This window comes from Struthio camelus, chromosome Z (genome assembly GCF_040807025.1).
Source record: "Struthio camelus isolate bStrCam1 chromosome Z, bStrCam1.hap1, whole genome shotgun sequence".
NCBI classification, from domain to species: Eukaryota; Metazoa; Chordata; class Aves; order Struthioniformes; family Struthionidae; genus Struthio; species Struthio camelus.
The window spans coordinates 79,468,288-79,488,693 of NC_090982.1; the positions used below are offsets into that span (position 1 = coordinate 79,468,288).

A 20,406-nucleotide genomic window follows, 5' to 3' on the forward strand; every position below is an offset into this window, starting at 1 on the left:
GAGAAAAGTTTCCTGTTCCTCAAATTACGTTTGGACCTTAAATATGTCCCTACATCGGATTCCTTAAACATTATTCCTTTCTTAACTGTATCTCTGACTCTGTTTCTCAGTCTGGCTGCAGTTTCTGCACTAAATAAAGGTCTATTCATCACTGCACTGAAAAGCTCTGCTTTTCTAGCAGGAAAGTTGATGGTTAAATACAGGGAAGAGGAAAACCTTTGTGGCTGCGCAGAGGAGGTGAGGAAACAAATCCAGGAAAGGGGTCCCTTTCAGTCCTGCAAATTGAGCCCTGCTGTTCTGCATCAAGTCCTGATGAGCCCGGGGAATTTTTACTACTTACTTAATAGAAACCAGATGCCAAAGTGGCATGTGTCTTCTGTTACGAGTTTTCACCTCAAATGCTAGACTGGGATGACTTTCACTCGGGCAGCCTCATAAATTTGGCCCAGGGTGATATATGACATTACTGAGGATGAAAGGGGAGCAGTGGTTGGTTCCTGTGAGGCTCAGTGAAATGGGCCAGGTTGGTGGTCCCAGGAACGGCCCCTTCCAGGGTCTCTGTTCAGAACGTGGCTCCAAAAAGTTGCTCGTGCCATGACGCATGAGTCCCCTGTTGAGGTCCCGTGAGGAGGGATCAGCTCTCAGTCAGGGATCTCTCACGGCTTTTCCTCTCAGCTTTCATAGGGACTAGGCTGCAAATGCTCTCCCAAAGCCCTGGGAAGGGGACAGAAACTGTGATGGCACACCACAGTTAGGATCTAGGTCCAGCATTGTGATCCAGAATTCTGAGCTGAGGAGAAGTCTGGTCTTGTTTCCTGAAAACAGTTTTAACTGGAGTGGTTACTGGAATCAGACTTGCCTTGGCCTCAGCCCACAGTACGGGTGTGGGGGAATCAAACCCCTCCTGCCCCACTATTTTGTTGAGAAAGCACCTACAGCCTCTGCATCAGCACAGGGGTGCTAACCTCTTTGCCATCCTAAAGTGAGACTGGGAGGGAAAGAAAGCTGAAAGCAGGGCACTGTGATAGCACAAATGGGTTTAGATGCACTCTAGTTTATGCATTTAACTTTTTGGACCTCAGGCGAGGCTGGAGAGGGGCAGATTCAGCCGTGTGCTCTAGCTGGTAGATGATGAAAACAGCAGGAGCTAAGCATGGACATCTTTGCCCTGTTTTTTAACTCCTCTGAAGGAAATACTTTCTTTTGAACCTCCTGAATCTTTAGCTCATCTGTGTGAGCGATCAAAAAAATGAAGAAAACCACTGACTCCGTCCTATCTTGAAAAGGAGGGGATAAAAAAGAAAGTTGAGTTTGAAGGGAGGGTGGAAGGGGTGTGGTTAGCTGGGAGGTGTGTCAGGCATCGCTGAACTTATTTATAAGCAAAGGCAGCTGTGCTAGGGGAGAACTCTTGCTGAGTTTTTGCCAGCTGCTTCTTTTCCCTGACAGATCTTGAGAAACGCCTTTACTGCAATGGGGAGGCAAAAGGATGTTCTTGCTACTATCGAGGAGCACCTGAGAATCAGAAATAAGCTAGTCCGGCAAGCGCTGGCCGAGTGCCTGGGGACACTGATTCTGGTGGTAGGTCTGCACCGGGGTGCTTGGGTGCTCTGTAACTGCTGGGTGCAGAGGTAACTTGTTCCGGTGAAGGAGCTGAGCTGGTGCTGGAGTTTGCACTGGGGGTGAGCCCAGCTCCTGTGCAATCTGCCACGTGGAGTCTAGGGGAGTAAAAGTTTCCTTAGCCGCAGGAAAGTGTTAATGAAAGTTGCCAAAGGGTGAGGGTTAGGATTGCTGATGTGGGCTGGGCTTTGCAGGTGTTTGGGGGCTTTGGTGTGTCTATAAAGTAGTGGGAGTAAAGCAGCTTCTGTATAAACAAGAAGTTTTGCTAGAGATCATGCAAAACTTTTTTTTTTGTTCTTTTTCTGCTCTGGAGCATTTTTTGGCACTGAAATATCATGAGTGTTATCAGTTGGGGGAAATGAAAGCTGTTCCTCCCACCTCACTTTGTTTTCCAAGTGAGTCCTACAAAGAAGATGCTGGAGCTCAAACAGTTGAGAGCAATTCTTTGCTGTTTGCTGCATGTTCCTCAGGGTCTTATCAGCTGAACTGCAGTCCACCATGCTGGTCCCTGCTGGCAGCTGATCACAAGCTTGTGCTTGCCATGCATGTAGCTGCACTGTGCTGTCGTTTAAAAGCATGTTAAGTGGTGAATGGCAATAAAACCCCTCTGCCAGTTTTAGTGCTCAGGTCCCAAAGGGATGGGATGTAAGGAGTAAAGTAGGGTGGATCTTATATTGATATCTGTGTAGGTAACTTGATTTGTTTTGAGTGGTCCTGGCTTGCTTTGAAATCCAAGGCAGACGTGAACAACCAGAATGCTTGGGGGAGAGGGGTGTGAGAAGCAAATATCAGTGCAGCAAAGCTGGGATAGGGATATCTAGCTTTGGGCATCTGCATTTGGAAATGTAGAATTACCTAACATGCTGTAAGTAATGGCTGGTGTCTGGTGTGCTGATATTGCAGCAGCAGGAAGTTGGTGTTTGCACAGTGAATATATGGAAGTTTATCTGAAGTGGTTTAAATCCAGAGCAATGCTAAAGGCTTCAGTGACTGTGGATTTACACCACTTTGTAATTGATGCTAGCATTGTTTGGGGGAAACCATAACAGATAGAAGAGCTGAAAGTGGAGGAAAGCTTGAGGAAGCTTCCTGTGCTCCTAGAGAGAATGTAGGACAGATGCACTATCCAAGCACTCAAAAATAAGATGCTGCTTCCTTTTTGGAGGAAGAAGGGCTACTGAGTGTTGAGAGGAATGGAGGACTCTGCTAAGTCCCTGTAAAATACTACCAGTCCTAAAAGAAAGTGGTTTCTCACAATGCAGTGGCTTTATCCTCAAAGGGACCAAGCTTTGGTGATTTGCAAACAAGTCCTTTGGTTTCTTGGGGTTATTTGGGATTAAAGTGGGTAGGAGCTAGTAGGAGAATGATTAACAGACAGTAATTCAAAGATAACTGCAACAACAACATGAGAAAGCTGCCAAGTTCAGGATAAAAGTAAGGTAAGGCTTATAAGAAGGAATAATGTCTCTTGCTATCCAGGCTAGTTCACTGGAGAAACCAGGCAAGCCTCTAGCCTTGCACGTTTTGAGATTTCAGAAGGGCTTGCGATCTTAACGTGATTCTTGCTTCCAATTGTATCATTTGGTGCAAAAGAGACCACTTCTCCCTACAGCTTTGCCTCTCCCAGGCAGAGAGCAGCCGGGAGGTGCTCAGTGCTGAGGAGGATTCAGTTCAAAACCGCAGCTCCTCTCTGAAATGAGAGCAGGAGCAGGTGCCTTCCAGACAAGTTAGTTTGCACAAGCAAAAGTGAAAGTAGGAGAAAGTGGGAGTACTGTGCCTGCTGGTTTAAAAACAGTGTGTGTCTGTGTAAGAGCAGATCCTCCTCCCTGCTCAGGACTTCCTGAGCTGGAGGCTGGGATGAAGGTTTAGACAGGGAGAAGCAAAGAAAATGCTAATTTTAACAATGCTCTCAACTCTGTCTCAACAGGCTTGTAAAATTGACCAGGGCTCTCTTGCAGCCCCCAAACCTCTGGAGCAGATGGAGGGCTGTGGGTATGCAGTACCCATCATGGGGAAGATGGGGTGGGCTTGTGGGAGAACCGGGGAAGTCCCAGACATGGTGAACACCTACTGGTTACCAGCAGGGAGTAAATTTAGGGGTGTCCTGGGGCAGGGAGCTGCAGTATTGCTCTGCTGGGCATTGTTTAAACTCATTTCTGCCTTGGAGCTGGTCAGAGTTTGTTGTGTTTTTTGTTAATGAAGTGACACTTTCTGATTTTATTTTACCAAAAAAGAAAAAAACTCTTTTCTCTTCTTCCTTCCTGCTTGGATTTCTCTAAATTTTTTTATTATGTTATTTGCCTGGAACAAAGAGCTTGAAACTGAGTTTTTCCCCCTATCAGAGGGGCTAGGTAATAGTTTGAATTGGGGAATCCCAAGATGGAGATATCCTGATTCTGCTGGAGGAAAATTGACTATCTGCATCCTGCACAAGCCCACGTCTGCTGAGCTGGCTCTGAGTGCATTTAGCTGCATTTGGATCCAGTAAACATCTGTTATGGGCTTCAGATAATAAAATACCTGAGGGAAGCCATGAGGTTCATGAAGTCGTCTTCATGGGAGACCAAGGCAAGTCTTGACTGAATGTGAAGAGGTCTTGAACAGAATAACTGGAAATGGATTTAGGTGTTTGATATAATTCACACTGAAATCAACTTACTGGGCCTGAAGGGAGCAAGACTGTTTGTTTAAAGCTTGGAGCTTACTTGAAATTTCACTGTGTAATGTAAAACTTGTCCCACTGTGGATATTGGCACAGCTTCAGAGTCCTCCCATTAGATGTCTCTTCCCCCTGCCTGCATAATGATTGCAGCTTTCAAACTTTTCTCTATTCCTTGGGTAGCAAAACTATTTCAGACCACTGAAAGGCCAAAGAGTCTCTTTGCCTCTAAGAAAAAACCTAGTTTTTGATTTAAAATAAAAAAAAGACAAAGGAAGTAAAACCCTACCTAAAACAAAATAGTGCCTTTTCTTAAGATAAGATAAGGAAAATAATCCAACTAAGGCAGCCAAGCCCTGCGTAGCACAAAGGCAGCAAGGTGTTCTTGCCTTGTACGTTGCTTTCAACTTGCACAGCACCTTGCTCAATGTAGCTCCAGTCTGCAACTAGCGTCCTCACTGTTACAGTAATAGTAACTCTGATTTTACTTTTCCTTTGATTAAAATGACATTTGTTTTTCCTCCCTTCAAACTGTAATTTGAGTGTTACGTTAGCCTTGAACTTCATGCCTAAGTCAGAAGCGCTCCTTACTAGCAATAGTTAAGCAATGCAAATGCTGAAGGTGTTTTTCAAGTCACTTGCTGTTTGTGTTATTACTGTAGCAACCCATTAAAGTGAGATTTCCAGCAGTGGGCCTCTGCACCTTCCTTAAAGGCTTGATCTGTTGCCTTGCTCTCCTGGCTTGAAATATCAGAGCTGGCTCTGTTCAGTTTTTATATTTGAGAGAAGTAACTTGCAGTTATAATAGATTTCCAGGTCAGACTAATGGCAATTCACTGCTGTTTAGGCACCAAGAATGAAAAACAAATAGCATAATAATTCAGAATTGTGTGTGTGCATGTGGTTTTTTCCTTTTTTTTTTTTTTCTTCCCCCCTCCTATCAGGGCTTTGTGGCTAGGTGGGAATCTCTCAGTTATGAGTGTGCTGCAGACTACAGAAACCAAAATAGCGAAGAGGTTGGGATGATCAGATTGAAAGGAGTCTCATTTAACTGTTGGCACTGCAGATCCCAAAGTCTCAGCTCATCCTACGGCAATCCAGGGTAGCATGGCAGTTCTGCGACGGCTATTTGCGTTCTGCTGATTTTTCTCAAACCCAGCTTGCCACACTTGGAGAATGTGGCTTTTCCTTTGTTAATGTTTTGCTAGCGTTTAAGAAGGGCTGGAAATATTTCTATAGGAAATATGTTGAGGTCCACTTCCTGCAGAGCCTGTGTGAGGGTGGAGGTAAGGGACCTTTTTAGCACCTTTCATGAGAGGAGCTCAAAGTGCTTCATAAGCTCTGGCAAGATCCATCCCTCCTTGCTCTCCTCTCTTGCAGGAGAGGGGAGATTTCTCCTCCCTAGAAACAAGACAGTTCAGGCACCAGGACTTGCCTTTGGTTCAGATACAGCTTTTCCCCAGCAGTGTCCAACTCTGATGTGACCAAAACCCCACCCTGTTTCTGGGTCTTTCTAAGAGCTTAAGCTGACTTGAGGGACAAGCTGACTTTTTTCCTTTTTAAGTTAATTTTTATGAAGTGGTCTTGCTTCAGTGACTGGGGGAACAGACTGAAACAATGAATTCTCTCTAATGCCCCAACTCCTCTGCTGATAGTTGCTCATTGTCATGCTGAGTGCTGTTTGTCTTCCCAGCTCTGTGCAATTACAGTATGTGATGTATGTGTAGCACAACTTCCTCCTTATCTCTCAAGTCCTGCAGCATTGCCTGGCTCTGAGAAAGGCTATCTGTGCAGAAAGAGCTGTAACGTACAGGCTATTTGTCTTTTTCCTTTCCTGTAAGGCTGTTTCTGCATGTGCTGACTCCAGCTGTGCTGGAGTCGAAGTTGGACTGCGAGATCTTTCTCACTTTGCAAACTGTGAATGTCTACCAGTCTGGCCATTTAAAAAGACACTTCGAGGAAGGGCAAAAATGATAGTGCTCCCTGCCTGGTTGTGTGGACACAGCTGGTAGAGGTTGTCCTGGCCATGCTAGTTATGGGACTGAGGAAGATATGTATGGGCTGCTTGAACAGAAACAGGAATTGGGATGGATCCAACTTCAGATCTACCCACATGGGTCCCTCTCCTTGGGGAGGACAGCAAGAGGCCATGGTGGAGCTTAGCCAGAGTCCTTGAATGTCAGAGAGGATTTTTGCAGTGTCATAAACTGTTTCTTGCTTTGAGCTGAAGGGGAGGAGTCGGGAGGATTTTGGACTGGCTGTAAGATGAGTCCTCTGTCCTGTCTCTCCCAGCTTCGCTATTTGAGGGGACTGTAGGATGGCCCTAAGTCATTGCACGTGCGTGTCTGATACTTCAAATCTTTCATCAGTAGCTCAGTGTTTCTTCCTTCAGACTATCCTCATAGCTCAACTGCCCCAGCCCCCAAGACTGCCATTTTGTCATCTCTCCTGCTAACTGCTCTGACAGCAGCTAGGTCTGAACAGCCTTTGGCATTCACTGATGTGACTAGGGTAGATTTACAGAGGGCTCCTTGCCTAATTCCTGGTTTATTTGCTGGCTGAAGAGGGAAGTTGCAACTCAGGTAATAACATTCCTCCTAGGTTATGCTGGCAGAACTTTCCCATCTTGATTTAGAGATCAGTCTGTCTGAAGTTGAAGAGCAAATGTATCCAGACCTTTTGTTTCACACCCGAAGGCATGAAAAAGCCCTAACAAAGAAAAGAGAAGGCAAATGAGAGAGTTAACCTGGCTGTTGTGCGGGAGAGTGCTGGGGCTTACCTTCCTCCTGGGTTCATGTATGGAACTGCTTTTCTCAAAATATTTATAAACTTGGATGGCTTCTTCATTATCTCTTTCAGTTTCTCCCTCCCCCCCCCCCCCACCCCCCGTCAAAGTCCTTTCCTACCAGCCTTCGCTAACTCGAGAACTATGTTGTCTCTAGCCTCACCTTCTCTACCGAGGGCAGAGGGGACAGGGTGTGTTCACTTTGGGTGACAAAGCCGGGTGGCCTATTTCCAAACCTGCAGTGGAGATGGGGAGCTGAAGTTTCCCAGAGTACGAAGTAATGCCCAGCAATTCGTTACCTTTCCCTGTTTTCTGCTGCTGCTTCTGGCTCTTCCCTCTCTTATGCAGGCTCTGGATTTTGCCAACCCTTCACTGAGCCAGTTCAATCTGCTAATCCTGCATAAAAATGATGGGTGGGTGGGTTGTGGGGCTTTTCTCCCATATTAGTTTTCTGCCATGCAAGGAGTTGAATTGGCTCATGAAGGGAGAGGAGTGAGAACCCTCCCTGTCTGCAGGGTAAGCCAGGATCAGCTCAAGCCGGTACAATGAAAATGGGGAGCAGGTTTCTATTAACCTGGTTAATGGGTGCATGGCCTTTACCCCAATTCCTACGAGAATAGCTTTAATACATCAGAGCGATGCTCTGTTCTTGAACTTGTTGAGTGGGCCATAGAGGTATAACACATGACTGCTGCATATACTGCCATGTGAGTGTCTAACCTGGTTTTCTGTTGGTTGAGATGTTTTTCTGATAATGTAAAAATAACATGTTGGAAGCAGTCATTAAAATCAAGAGCTGATTTTATACTGATTTTTATATACCTTGTGGGTGGGAACCACTGTCTCCTGACGCAGTAGGTGTAACGTTGACTGAGGACTTTCACGTCAATTATATAGACTTAAAGGCCGCATGGGTTTTTAAAATTAAACAAACATTGAATTGCTTTTATTTGACCTCCTTGGCCTTTGAACTCAAGCTAGCTGCTCCTAAACTCATCTCTGCAAGCATTGGAGAAGGAAGACACTTTAAAAATGGATGCTGAGTGCCTTCTGTGGCACAGGAGGATATAGACCTAGAATGAAAGTCTGTTCCCTTGAATATCATGTAGACCACAATGACAGGCAGTACACGCTCCTGGTATGTGGCCCAGGCTCTGATGCCCCCGTAAGTGAAGGGGTGAGGGGGAGTCTCAAAAGATTACAGCAAAAGGGGAAAAAAAAAAAAATCTTTTCAGGGCTGTGGGATTCGTTCTGCCCCACCTTAGAGAGGAAAGTCAGAGTTAGTTGCCCTGAGTTCTCTCTACATCAGTGGAGAGAAACGGGACCCTTGACTGAGCCATTTGACTTGACCTAGATGCCCGTCTTGGAAGGATGGCCTGCCTGCCTAATGTTGCTGTTTCCCCTTGTTGAGTGCGAAGGGAATACAAGATGACCAGTTCAGACTTTTCATACAACTCAGATGTCTAAAAGTAGGTGAAATGAATCCTACTCTATGCAAACATGCATTTTGCATATCATTATGATAGCTGCCATAACTGCAGTGTTTGTAAATATAACTACCGGAACTGTTTCTTTCCAAACAATGCAACTATCTGGTGCAACTCACTGTGTCAAGGTTACTCTTACACCTGACATGTGAAAGTGTACTGCTGGCTGCAGCTGAGCTCTGCTACCTTACACCAGCTGGAGAGGGCTGGGCTTCCATTTTAGATGCTGTAATGTCAAACCACGTGCCACAAAAGCTTGGGTGAGCATGATTTGAACTGATTGTTAAAGGTCAAATGCCATGGATGGATGCTGTGTTCGAGAACGTGTGCATGCTTAATGGACTCTTCTGGCACAGGGTGGAATTGCACACATGCATATCAAAGTTCAAACTTGCCCCTAAATATCACCTTACTCTTTATCTGCTGAGGGTCAGGTTTTCCACTGTTACGCTGAATTAAGCCAAATAGTGCTTAGGGCTCATCTGATAAATATTTGTAATGCTCCTGTGGAGCAGCTCTGGAGTGTTTTTCCACAGTCCATAGAAGAGTCTATGGAGGAAAAGCTGGAGAGCTATTACTAGGTGTAGGATAGGGGGAGAGGAGGATGGGGAATAACTTTTTGGGAAATGGCAGCATTGGAATCCGTCCAGGTTAAAGGGAGACTTCCGTGGGTAAACAGGGGAAGACTTTACTCTGTGGTTTCTGCAACTAAAAAGTATGTGGCTAGTGAGCCAACCGCCATTCACTTGCAGAACTGCCAGTTCTTCTAGAGTGAGTAATACAAATGCCTACTTCAATAGGAAGAACCTGGAGCCAACCCTGCCAAACTCAAATGTCCAATGCAGCCTTTTGTGGGCTCGTCCCCTCCCTGGTCACGTCAACAGGCTGTGTGGCCTCAGAGAGGGGTAATGCTCCAGGCAGATACTGTCCAAACCTCTGTCTAAAGCATATTGAAGCTCCTTTGAGGTCAGGAAAGGAATAGATGTCACACTGGGCATTACCTAGTATTTACTTGCTCAGTAGGAGTTTATGCTTCCCTTGGTTTGGGCATAGCTGGGAGTGATGACTCTGCTGCACAATAGACAAGGCTCATCTCTTCTGCCTTTGCATGCAAGTCTTCTCTGCAGTTTCTCAGTTGGGTAGCTCAGGGCTAGGTTTCTTAATCCAGTTGCTCAGGGCTAGGATATTGAAGGGGCTGTTCTGACTCTACCCAGTAGAGAGCAGTGCTGGATGTCCCCTCTCATTTGCTAACGACTTCTATGGGTTGCTTTTTTTTTTTTTAAATCTAAATGAGGCCCTGTGTTGTGGACCTGGCCTCTTTTTGGGAGGTACCTGTGTACAGAGTGTCCATCCCATGAGCTAGCCTGTAGCCTATCTGACCACTCCTTTTCCAGCAGGCAGAGTGCAGTGTTTATTTTATTAGTAATTCATCAATTGCCAAGGAGATGGGAGGGGATGAATTAGCTGTGTTTTGGCTTTGCCCCTGTTCTGAATTGCTCAATGGGCATGTCCAGTATTGGCAGAATGGGTGGAGAGCCAACTCCACCTCCTCGATGCCCATTTGGTGACTTATCCACTTGGAGAGGATGCCACCTCTGTGGCAATTGGGTAGTCCTGGGATGATGAGGATTACAGAAGCAGGAAGTCTAGATGGGTGGCCAGCTATTGCTACTGACCATGTACCCATAAGGAAAGTCGTGATCTCTATGAGCATCTCTGACCTTTGGGAGCAGGCAAGGACCAAGCTGCAGTCTTTGAGTCCCTGTTCTGGTTCAAGGATGCTCTCAGTACCTGATGATAAAATAATCCCTGGTGTAAACTGAGAATCAACTTGGGTAGAGTCAGTGGAAAATACAGCAGATAGTAGATAATGAAGAGACTTAGCTAGAGGGAAGGCACCCAGCTGGATGAGGGAAGGACTGAGCTGCCAGGGATGGACTGGGCTGGGTTGTTGAAGTGAGCGCAGAAAGGATGGTTGGCAGCTTTTGGATGTGGTTGGGAAAGGAGTGTCTGTTTGGAGCAAACATCTTTGAGCCTGAATACATGCCTGTCCTTAGCTACTAGGAGACACCCTTTATCGCCCAGCAGAAAAAATTGTCATCTCCCAAAGTGTTTGATGTACCTCTGCTCCCGAACAGAAGGCCAAGCCTCTGGCTGTGTTGATGGGAGTGTTGCCTGAGGAGCCTGGATGAAAGCAATGATTTGCCAGCCATACAGTTAATATAATATGAAGTGTTTGTGCTCCTGACTGGTGACCTGCAGATCTGACTTTTGGACAGCAATAGTAGTCTTTTTTTTTTTTTTTTTCCTGGTCAGCCTGCTATTTTATCCAGTGAGTTTGTCCCAAGGAGCGACTTCCGTAGGTGTGGGTAGGAATGAGGGCTTCTGCTGTGACTTTTTTTTTTATTTTTGATGGCACCTGTGCCACGTTGGTATGGAGGAGACAGGTCAGCTGTGTTGCCCTGCCCCATTCCCACCTCCTTTTGTCATAGGAGGGATACAGCCAGTTTGGGGTACTATGGGCTGTGGTCAGAGTGCCCACAGCAGGTGGTGAACTTTGGGGCTGAGACTATTGTTGGAACCTCAGTTCAAGGAAGCAGCCCCAGTCTCTCACTCTGTCAACCTTGGCTGCCTGAGAGAAACAGTCTCCATGAATGCCAGGCTGAATATGGCCTTCAGCCATATCTCTATTTCCAGGCTGTAGTGAAGTTTTCCCCTGCCAGTGCTAATGCTTTTTTAAAAAATAACATACCCAGATCCCTCATCTGAACAGCTGCACAGTAAATAGCTAGGTCCAGGGAACAGTCTGGCTGAGTTAGGATTCATTTCACCTACTCTTAGCCACCACAAAATTAGATGTTTTGTCAAAGTCCTCTCAGCCTCCTGTACATAGAAATGGCTGTGAATTGTTGGCTGATCTTGCTTTCAGTGTTGGCCTTTATTTTCATTCCTCCTGAAGAATGAGAGCAAGCCAGGAGCTAGAGGTGCCCTATATCCCCTCTCCTTCCCTGTTATCCTTAGAGATGATGCTAGGTGCTTTGACTAAAGGCTGAAGATGTGAAGGCTTTGGGTCATAGGTGGGCTAGGAAAGAACTGAGAGCTTGGAGAAGAGGGATGGTATGGAGAAGGTGAAGGCAGAGCCAAGAAGAGTCATATTCAGCTGATGGTCAGGACGTGTGTCATCCCCTGAGGAGACTTGAGGAGGGAACAGAAGGGGTCTCCCTGCAGAGTACAAGAACTGTCTGGAGAAGGGAAGGATCAGAGAGAGAGTGGTAGATCTCCAGAGGCTTTTGAAGATGAGAAGAATTTACTGCTAGATCCAAAACTGGAGAATTTCCCAGTTTCTATAGTATTTTTCCCCAAAGTACAGAAGATGTGGCTTCTAGCAAGAGTGATGATGGAAAAAGCCTCTAGCATAAGATACACAACAAAGCTTGTGATCTGGTGCTGACTCTGGCATCTCTGTCAAGGGGCTGGGGATGGCGCATGCAGATGTAAGCATGACAGTTGTGGGCATCTGTTCAGCAACTGGCCCTGACAAGAAATGTGGAGAACGACTTCAATCCCTTCTTTTTTTCCTCCCAAGCTGTTTGGCTGTGGGTCTGTTGCACAGACCATGCTCAGCAAAGGATCTCATGGAGGCTTCCTGACTGTTAACCTGGCCTTCGGCTTTGCGGTGATGCTTGGCATTTTGATCTCGGGACAGGTGTCAGGTATGTTGCAACTCTGCCTGGGCTGGATATAAACAATGAGAATTGTTACATAGGCCCAGATGGTTGTGCTTTTTCTATGGAGCACTGGTATGGAAACCAGCGTTCCTTGACTCATCTGAGGCCCAAATTCTGCCTGTAAAGATGCACTAACCTCAAACCTTTCTGCAGGTGGACACTTGAACCCAGCTGTCACTTTTGCCATGTGCTTCCTGGCCCGGGAGCCCTGGATCAAGTTCCCAGTTTATGCTCTGGCCCAAACACTGGGGGCTTTCCTGGGAGCTGGCATTGTCTTTGGGCTGTACCATGGTAAGCAGAGAAACTTTGCATGTGTTTTGGGGCACAAGGGGTGCTCTTCATGACTGACTTTAGGGAGGCTGCTTCCCAGATCAGAGAAGCATTTCCTTGCAGAGCAGGAGAGCTGGGAGGTCTTTTCTGTTCCCACGGTGATGATAGGTTCAAGCCTCCTCAAATCAATTTGAAGGCCAGCCAGCATAGTCATATGTGAATCTTCATCCTTAAGTAATGATCACTGTAAGATCAGCCACTGGATGGTCCCTCTAGTAGCTACTGTCTAGATTAGAACAGATCTTCCAGAAATGCTGATGAAACACTTCTAGTGATGGAGATCTTATCCTTGTGCATGGTTCTAGAGTCAATTTAGCTGCCTTGGTTTTAAAAAAAAAAAAAAGTTTCACATTGAACCTCTTGTGCATCTAATCTTGTGTTAGCTTCTAGACAGTAAGAATGTTTTGCCTGCCCTTATCAGGGTGCTGGCTACATCTTGGAAGACATCCTAGAAATCCAGTTCCTCTTATATCTGTTCCCTCTACATCGTAGAGCAGAGCAATATTCAGTGGCAACAACTAAACACATTTTTTGACGTTCAGACAAAGGTTTAATACTGCTAAACACATCTTTGATTATTATGTAACCCTGAAACAAAAGCAAGTAAAAGCAATCGGCACTTACCAATGTTCATGACTTAATGGATGTTAGATCTAATTGGTGTTTGTTGCAGACGAGATCATAACAATACCTAGGTGTCCGACTCCACTGCAGCTCCACTGACCCTCCCACCTTGGTGGGAATTAAGACTCAGATTAGTGTTCCCTTTTGGGTGAGCTCTAACTCTTTGCTAGTGCCTGGCCAATAAGAAACATTAGGAGCAGGACCTTTGGCCTTTTGAATCTGAGTCTGGCTGCCGAAGTGTTATGGTGGACCACACCCTGTGTTTTCCAAGCTGGCATTTGCTCTATAGCAACTGGTTTCGCAACATGTAGCAATAGGATGCTCAGGGGATTTTGTCTCAATATTCACAGCTCTATGGGACCATCTTCCAAGCAAGTGCCTCTTTGATGTATGATGCCAAATGAGTGACCTTTCTCTCTCTCTCTCCTTCCCTTTCTTCCCCTCTAGATGCTATCTGGGCTTTTGGCAAAAACCAGCTGTATGTAACAGGACAGAATGGCACTGCTGGTATCTTTGCCACCTACCCATCTGAGCATCTGAACATTGTGAATGGATTCTTTGACCAGGTAAGAAGGTACTGGGGGAATACCAGCAACTGAAGAGGAATCATTCAGGTTGGTTCTGGGCCTCTGCATTGGTTAGGGCCAAGAATTAATTGCAATTTCAAGAGAAGATATCTAGAAAGATTTTTAGAGCTGACAGGAGTTCCTCCCTAGCCAGCAGGGAGAGCAGGATCCAGAAAGGACCTTTAAAGCAAGAGGGCTGGTGTTAAGTGTACTGAACAGTGGTACAATAGATTACACCTGGCAAGAGCACCAGTGAAAAGGACACCACTTTGCTCTTGTGAAAGTGCCTTCTATCCCACTAGTGGGCAACCCTATGTTTTTATCTTCCTTCTGAAATGGCACCTCTGAGCAAGCCCCACCTAACGCCCAAGTGCTGAGGAAGTGATATGGCAAATTGTACAAGGATGCCTGCACAGCAGGGGGCTGGCTCAGCCTTGGACACCTAGACTAGCCAAGTCTGACAGTCTGGACTTTGTTTCTGGGGATGCTTCCCATGGCTCTTGCATGAATGAGCTTGAGCTGATGCTCTAGGGTTCTCTCTCAGTGGTTTGTGATCTTCTGATGAGTTCTTTTTCCCTCTGCCCACGAGGAAGTTTCCTCCTCATAAGGAAGAGGAGCACAGGGCAAATCCTCGTTATGGGTGTCTAGCCATCTTGGTCTCGTGGCAAAGCCTGAGATCTTAGCCTCTGAGGAGCCACAGTGTGAGAAAGGGTGACTCTTCCTCACTCCCACTGCACCACTCTGGCTGCACAGCCCAGAGGTCAAGGAGGGGCATGGGGCAGTGGCTGCTGTTGGAGGGGGTGATCTCCTCACTGAAGTTTTCACCAATCCCAAAGACCAACAGCAGCTGCCCAGCTGTAGCAGGCTGGAAGTAGATTTGGGAAGATGTCTTCAGCAGCTCTGGCTGTTCAAATGCCTATTCATAGCTCTACTGTTTGTGGGGGAAGGTGTGAGCTTGATCCAGCCTATTGGCTGCCAGGAGAAGCATGTTCCACTCTCCTGTTCTCCAGTGGGTGCTCAGTCTATTGGGGTCTGATAATGCTATGGGATAACTTAATGCTTTTTCACTGCAGAGGACGAGTTCTAAACACATAGGACTTCAGAGGAGCTAAGTAACTTTGTTAAAAGATTAATCTGGATTAAATTGTTTTTCCTCTTTCCCTTTTCTCCCCAGTTCATTGGCACTGCCTCCCTGATTGTCTGTGTCTTGGCTATTGTGGATCCCTACAACAACCCTGTCCCCATAGGGTTGGAAGCTTTCACAGTTGGCTTCGTTGTCCTTGTTATTGGAACCTCCATGGGCTTCAACTCTGGCTATGCTGTCAACCCTGCCAGAGACTTTGGGCCTCGTCTCTTCACAGCCATTGCTGGCTGGGGCACTGAAGTGTTCTGGTAAGTGCTTGCCAATAAAAGCCTAGTGGCCAAAGGGTGGTGGTAGGGGGGGAATAATGAGCCCAAGTAGATGGTACCTCTGGCATCACAAAGAGTCTTAGCATCCAGGAGATATTTTTGGATTGTATAAAAATCTTTAAAAGACATTAATTGCTCTAATTTCTTGAGAAGCTATAGAAGCAGGGCAGCTTCCAGCTTTGCTATCAAGACAGATACCTAGGAGGATCCATGAGAAGTTCAGGTTCACCTTCAACATGAGCTCTTTTGAATTGCCTATAATCATTTTTGGGTGATAGTAAGATAGTAGGCCTTAGTCGGTCTTCCTTTTTTGTTGCTGTTGTAGATAATTGAGAGTCATGAACAGTACAGGCTTCCTGCTGTCAAGGGATGCTCTGCCACAGGCAGTGGAAGGGAAGTGAAGGCATCTTAACGTAGGCACTGTAACAGCTTTTCTTCCATCTTGGTGAAGAGACAATCTGGAAGTCCCAGAAGTAGCTCTTTTGAATTGCTTGTCACTTGAGCTTGCAGGAAGGACACCATCTGTCCTTGATGCTGCTGTGGACACTCAAGGGCTGTTGTCTTTTGCAAGTCAATGGGGATGTTTGGGGACAGCCAGGTCTTACATTGTTCCAGCTCCAAACATGGGGGTATCAATGCCTAGGCTGCAGTTCTTGTCTCATTAATTTTTGTTTGTTTGTTTTCCAGGACTGGTAGGCAGTGGTGGTGGGTCCCAATTGTTGCTCCTTTCCTTGGTGCCATTGCAGGAGTGATAGTCTATCAGCTGATGATTGGATGTCATGACGAGCCTTCTCCACCTGCCTCTGAGCAGGAAACAGTCAAGCTGGCTAATGTGAAGCACAAGGAAAGGGTCTGAGAAAGCTGCCACCGAGGTCTGGCAGACACATGTTACTCAGGACTGCAGTCAGCAATGAGGAGAAAGGAGTCAAGGAGAGCTTCAAGAACAACAGGAAGAGTTTTTGTTTTTTTTTTTTTTAGTTTGTTTGTTTGCCTTCCCCCTCCCCCCCCCATTTTGCGATATTCTAGCCTACATTCTCTGTACGTCCCTGATGCATTTGCTTTAGACACTTTCCTGTGAGCCTTTCCCCAAACGTAAAGATATCATGTAATCTTTCCCTAGTAGAAGGAGAAAGAGGACTGTAGGAGTCAGAAGAAAAGTGGGCATTGTTGTCCAGTGCCTCTAGTGCAGGCTGGGCATTCAGCATCTGTTGCTCTTCTGGGCTGTGATGCTGGCTTGGTGTGTCAACTTGGCAGATCGCTTCCCTCCAAGGTTGTGTTCCCATCTGCAGAGTGGGAACGCTGCAAAATCTAAATTGCTTTACTACCATGGAATGGAAACTCCTACATCCTGACAAAAAAAAAAAAAAAAATCAGCCTATGTTTCTGTGATGGGTCAAATTCATGCTTGGTGTAGCTCTAAAGTCAATGACTTGACCCCAGGAGTGAACTCGTCTAAAAGACTTTTAATTGGCTAGACTTTTCTTGCCTCCCAGGAACTCCCAGAAGATCATATCAGTCAGTTGATCCATAATGTCAGAGAAGAGAGAAAATGCACTGTTTTTTAACTTAAGATAAAATGTTTACAAACCACTGCACCCTGATGTTTTAATCACAATTTTTAAAATTGGCACAACACAGAAGATAACACATAAGAAATCCTTGTTTTAGCCAGGGGCTAACCTGGTAAGAAAGCTTAATTAGAAAGGCTGCTACAGGGAGCCAGTCAGCTTTGTATATAAATTGCAGTCGGCTACTAGCCAAGTTCCACTGAAAACATGGTGTCGCTAAAGTTGTGTGTGTTCATGTAAATTTCACAACAGTGTGGTTTTTGTTTTGTTTTTTTTTGTTTTTATAGAGATATATAAAATGTACTTCTTAAAGCTGTTACTAAATATCAGGGTTGGGATGAATTAATTTAAAGATTTGTGGGGACTGCTTGTTCTCTGACAGCTTTGAGATACTGCTGGATTTTCCTGGGATAGCTGTAGGTTTATGACATTGTGTTCTCGGAGCATCCTGTTTTCTACCTTGCACAGTTACTGAGGTAGCCTTGATACTCAGCCCTTTTACCATGGAATTTCTATTGAGGTGCTGGGCGTTCAGGCACCTCCTGTACAGTGTTGTGATGTCAGAGGATCCCCAGCTCTCCTAATGCCGTATTATTATAGCATATTTGAAATGAGCAGTATTGGTTGTGAAAGAATCTGTGGGTCCCGTGGCACTGCCTTAGAGAAACTCTTTCAAAGCCTGTTTCTTTAATGCATGAATTCCTTCAAATGCGTAACTTTGTACACATTTCCATTCACTAAAATGATGTATTCTTTTTTGCCTTTTTAAAAAAATAAAATGTCAATACCCACACTTTAAAATGTCTGTCAGTTGTGCTTTTAAGAAGTTGTCAGTAAACTTTGCCATGGAAAGGAACTTATCTATAGCAATAGCTTTCTCTAGCCCTTTTCCTTGCTTGAGCCCACAAAAGCAAAGGAGAATTGCCTGGACATATTGCCTGTAAGTGTTAATATGTCCATGTACTCCATTTATTTTATTTCTTTCCCTTTCAGGTTGGGCTTGTGGAGCAAGTGGGAAGCATTGGAGTGGCTGTACAAAGGCCAAAGTATAGGCTATGAACCAGGGTAAAGAACATCTTGTTCTTCTTAAGACCAAAAAAATAAGAGGCTAGAATTTGTTTCTTATCCCTTCTAGTGTTCAGCCTATCTTATTATTGTAGTATTCTTTCAGTCAAGGCAGTTCTATGGTTGTACAACCATTCTGGGCCTTCAAGGCATCTTCCAGCACCACATCACCTTGCATGTTCCACTAGTTACTTTTGTTTTCTTGTGTGGGATAGTGAACAAAAACATAGTCCCAAACCGCCAGTGCTCCAAGAATTACTGAAATAACTTCCAGCCTGCATCCCCTGTAAATACAATTGCTGTTGCTCTTTGACTGATTTCTGTCCTGCTTTGCTTTTCCTGTATTAATTGTACTGCCTTCAAAATAACTCATAACTTCCCATGTGGTGTCATACTGAACACTTCACTGAAGTCTGGATAAATGCAGTTTCCTGCAATTCATGAACTAGAAATCAAGTGAACTAGCAAGAAAGCTACTGAGTTTGTTTTGCGTGTTCTGTCTTGGGATAAACTGGCACGTTTACCAACTTCTAAGATGTGAATGTTTATCCTTCAAAATCTGTTTAGAATTCTTGCGTATTAACTGCAATCAATTAACATAGCTGCAGAGATCCCTTCCTATTTTCCTTAAAGACTGCTAGTTTCTTTTCTATTCCTTAATCACGCAGTATCTTTCACTGATGTGATCATGTATTAACATTCTTGCTACTGACCTTATGACTATGGACTCCGGGATTTTTTTTGGTGTACTCCCTACTTCCTCCCATTCCTTTCACTTCCACCTGGGACATAGTAATTCCTTCTTTTTTTTTTTTTTTTAAATAGCCTTATCTTACTTTTGCTTCAGTGTTCTATGTTGTTATCCTTACTAAGATTGCAACAAAACCTGGAGCTAGTTTTAAGTCAAAGTTTAAGTCTGTTTCTTTTTATCTCAGCCATATACCCACTGTGTAAGGCCTCTACTTTTCTGGAGTCTGGAGAAGTGGTGGGAGCTGCTGAGCAGATTCATTGTCTGTGGGTAAGGGAAGGTTCAGATTGAGGAGGATGGACAGAGAGCTAGAGAGATTTCAGCCTTGCCTTCAAGAGGCATCTGCCTCATTTGAAACATGACTTGGGCAGCTCTTTGCCAACCCTGTAAGGAGAGTAGTGCATAGAGTGGTTCAGTATGCTAAGTCTGAGGAGATCTAGAGATGTTGAAGTGTGGAGAGGGAAAGATGCAGTTAACTGCAGATGGTATTTTCCCTGGCAGCTGGCGCTCTTAAAACTGCTGTAAGTTGTGATTCTGTTTGTTTTCAATTTGGTTGCCTCCAGAGAACTGGGCAAGTAATTCATGTGGTAGACTGGTGCACACTAAAAGAGATTTCTTCCTCCTCCCCTCTCCCCCCTCCAAATTAAAAAGATAAGGAATCATCTTGCGGTTAATGCTTTGTTTTTGGAGTCATTGGAAAGGTAAGAATCATCTGGCCTAATATAGATAGCTAAGTTTTAGGCCAGATGAACTCTAGCCATCAAGCTATTGAAATATATTTACTTTGTAGGAAGAAATAAATCTACAATTTAAACTATTCATGCTTTACAGGAAGAGTAATTAGTCACTAGAACAAAACATTAAAAGATGTTGTGGATTCTCTATTGTGTGAAGGTTTCAAATTGAAGCTGCCTGTGGCTGTCTTGCTGAAAGGCCTTTCAATTAAACAGCAAGCTGTACTCCAAGAATAAGTCCTGGTGGAGGAAATTCCCAGACCTCTATATTGCAGAAGGTCAAGTTGACAGGAATTGTTCCTTCTGACTGAAAACATTTATGAAGTTTATAAAACAGAGTGGAGAAGTGGTCAAGTATTCCGTTCCTCTTTCTCGATTCTCAGCCTGATCTAGGCTAACTGTTGCAGGTGCTCTAACACAGTGGTGCGCCATCTGGGACCTGAGGAAACCTGCCTTTGACTCCCAGTTCTCCTGGGGCTTTGCAAATGAGCCTCAGAAGGCTCTTCTGGCTCTGTTGGCTTTGTCCTTCTGTAAAGTGGCAGCAGCAGTGCTGATCTCTAGACTCCATTCTGATCTCACACACGTGTGCTGTACAGGAGCAAGGTGGCATCCCGAAACACAAGACCCACCTTGCTAGGCACTATGGTGTGGACAGGAGAAATATAATCCCTTTGCGTAGCTCTTCTGCCTTAAAGTGAATTTCAGTTCTCTGTCTGTCAGTGGTGAGTGCTGGGCATGGCAGGAGTTTGGTGGAACTTGTGTGACCGTCTCCAAGCAGGGTTGGTGGGACTGCCCCAGAGCTGGTTTCCACATGGGCTCAGAGACAGCTGCCCTAGGATGGAAGTCAGCACTGACACGTGAGAGCCACTTGTTCTCTTCCCATCTCTGTGCCATCATGCCCTTGGTTCATGACTTCCTTTTCCACCAAGAGGAGCCACTTGGCAGCTCTTTGGGAGAAGGAGGTGGGACCAAGGTCACTGAAGGATAGAAACCCTAAGGTTGGTGGGACCCGAGCAGGACAGCTGTGACAGTGCAGACACGTGCTGGAGCTCACTAACAAGGATCTCCACAGCAGGGCTAGTGAC

The 20,406-nt window shown here is 45.3% G+C and overlaps 1 protein-coding gene across 1 annotated transcript; it reads left to right on the forward strand.

The window, feature by feature from the left end:
• Positions 1-1,320: 1,320 nt before the first annotated feature.
• On the forward strand, positions 1,321-17,575 carry LOC138064401 (aquaporin-3-like). The gene is made up of 6 exons (XM_068926707.1): positions 1,321-1,578; positions 12,135-12,261; positions 12,430-12,567; positions 13,678-13,796; positions 14,971-15,188; positions 15,894-17,575. Exons 1-6 carry the CDS (start codon positions 1,471-1,473, stop codon positions 16,060-16,062), a joined length of 879 nt encoding a protein of 292 aa, XP_068782808.1. The 5' UTR covers positions 1,321-1,470; the 3' UTR covers positions 16,063-17,575.
• The last annotated feature ends 2,831 nt before the right edge of the window (positions 17,576-20,406 follow it).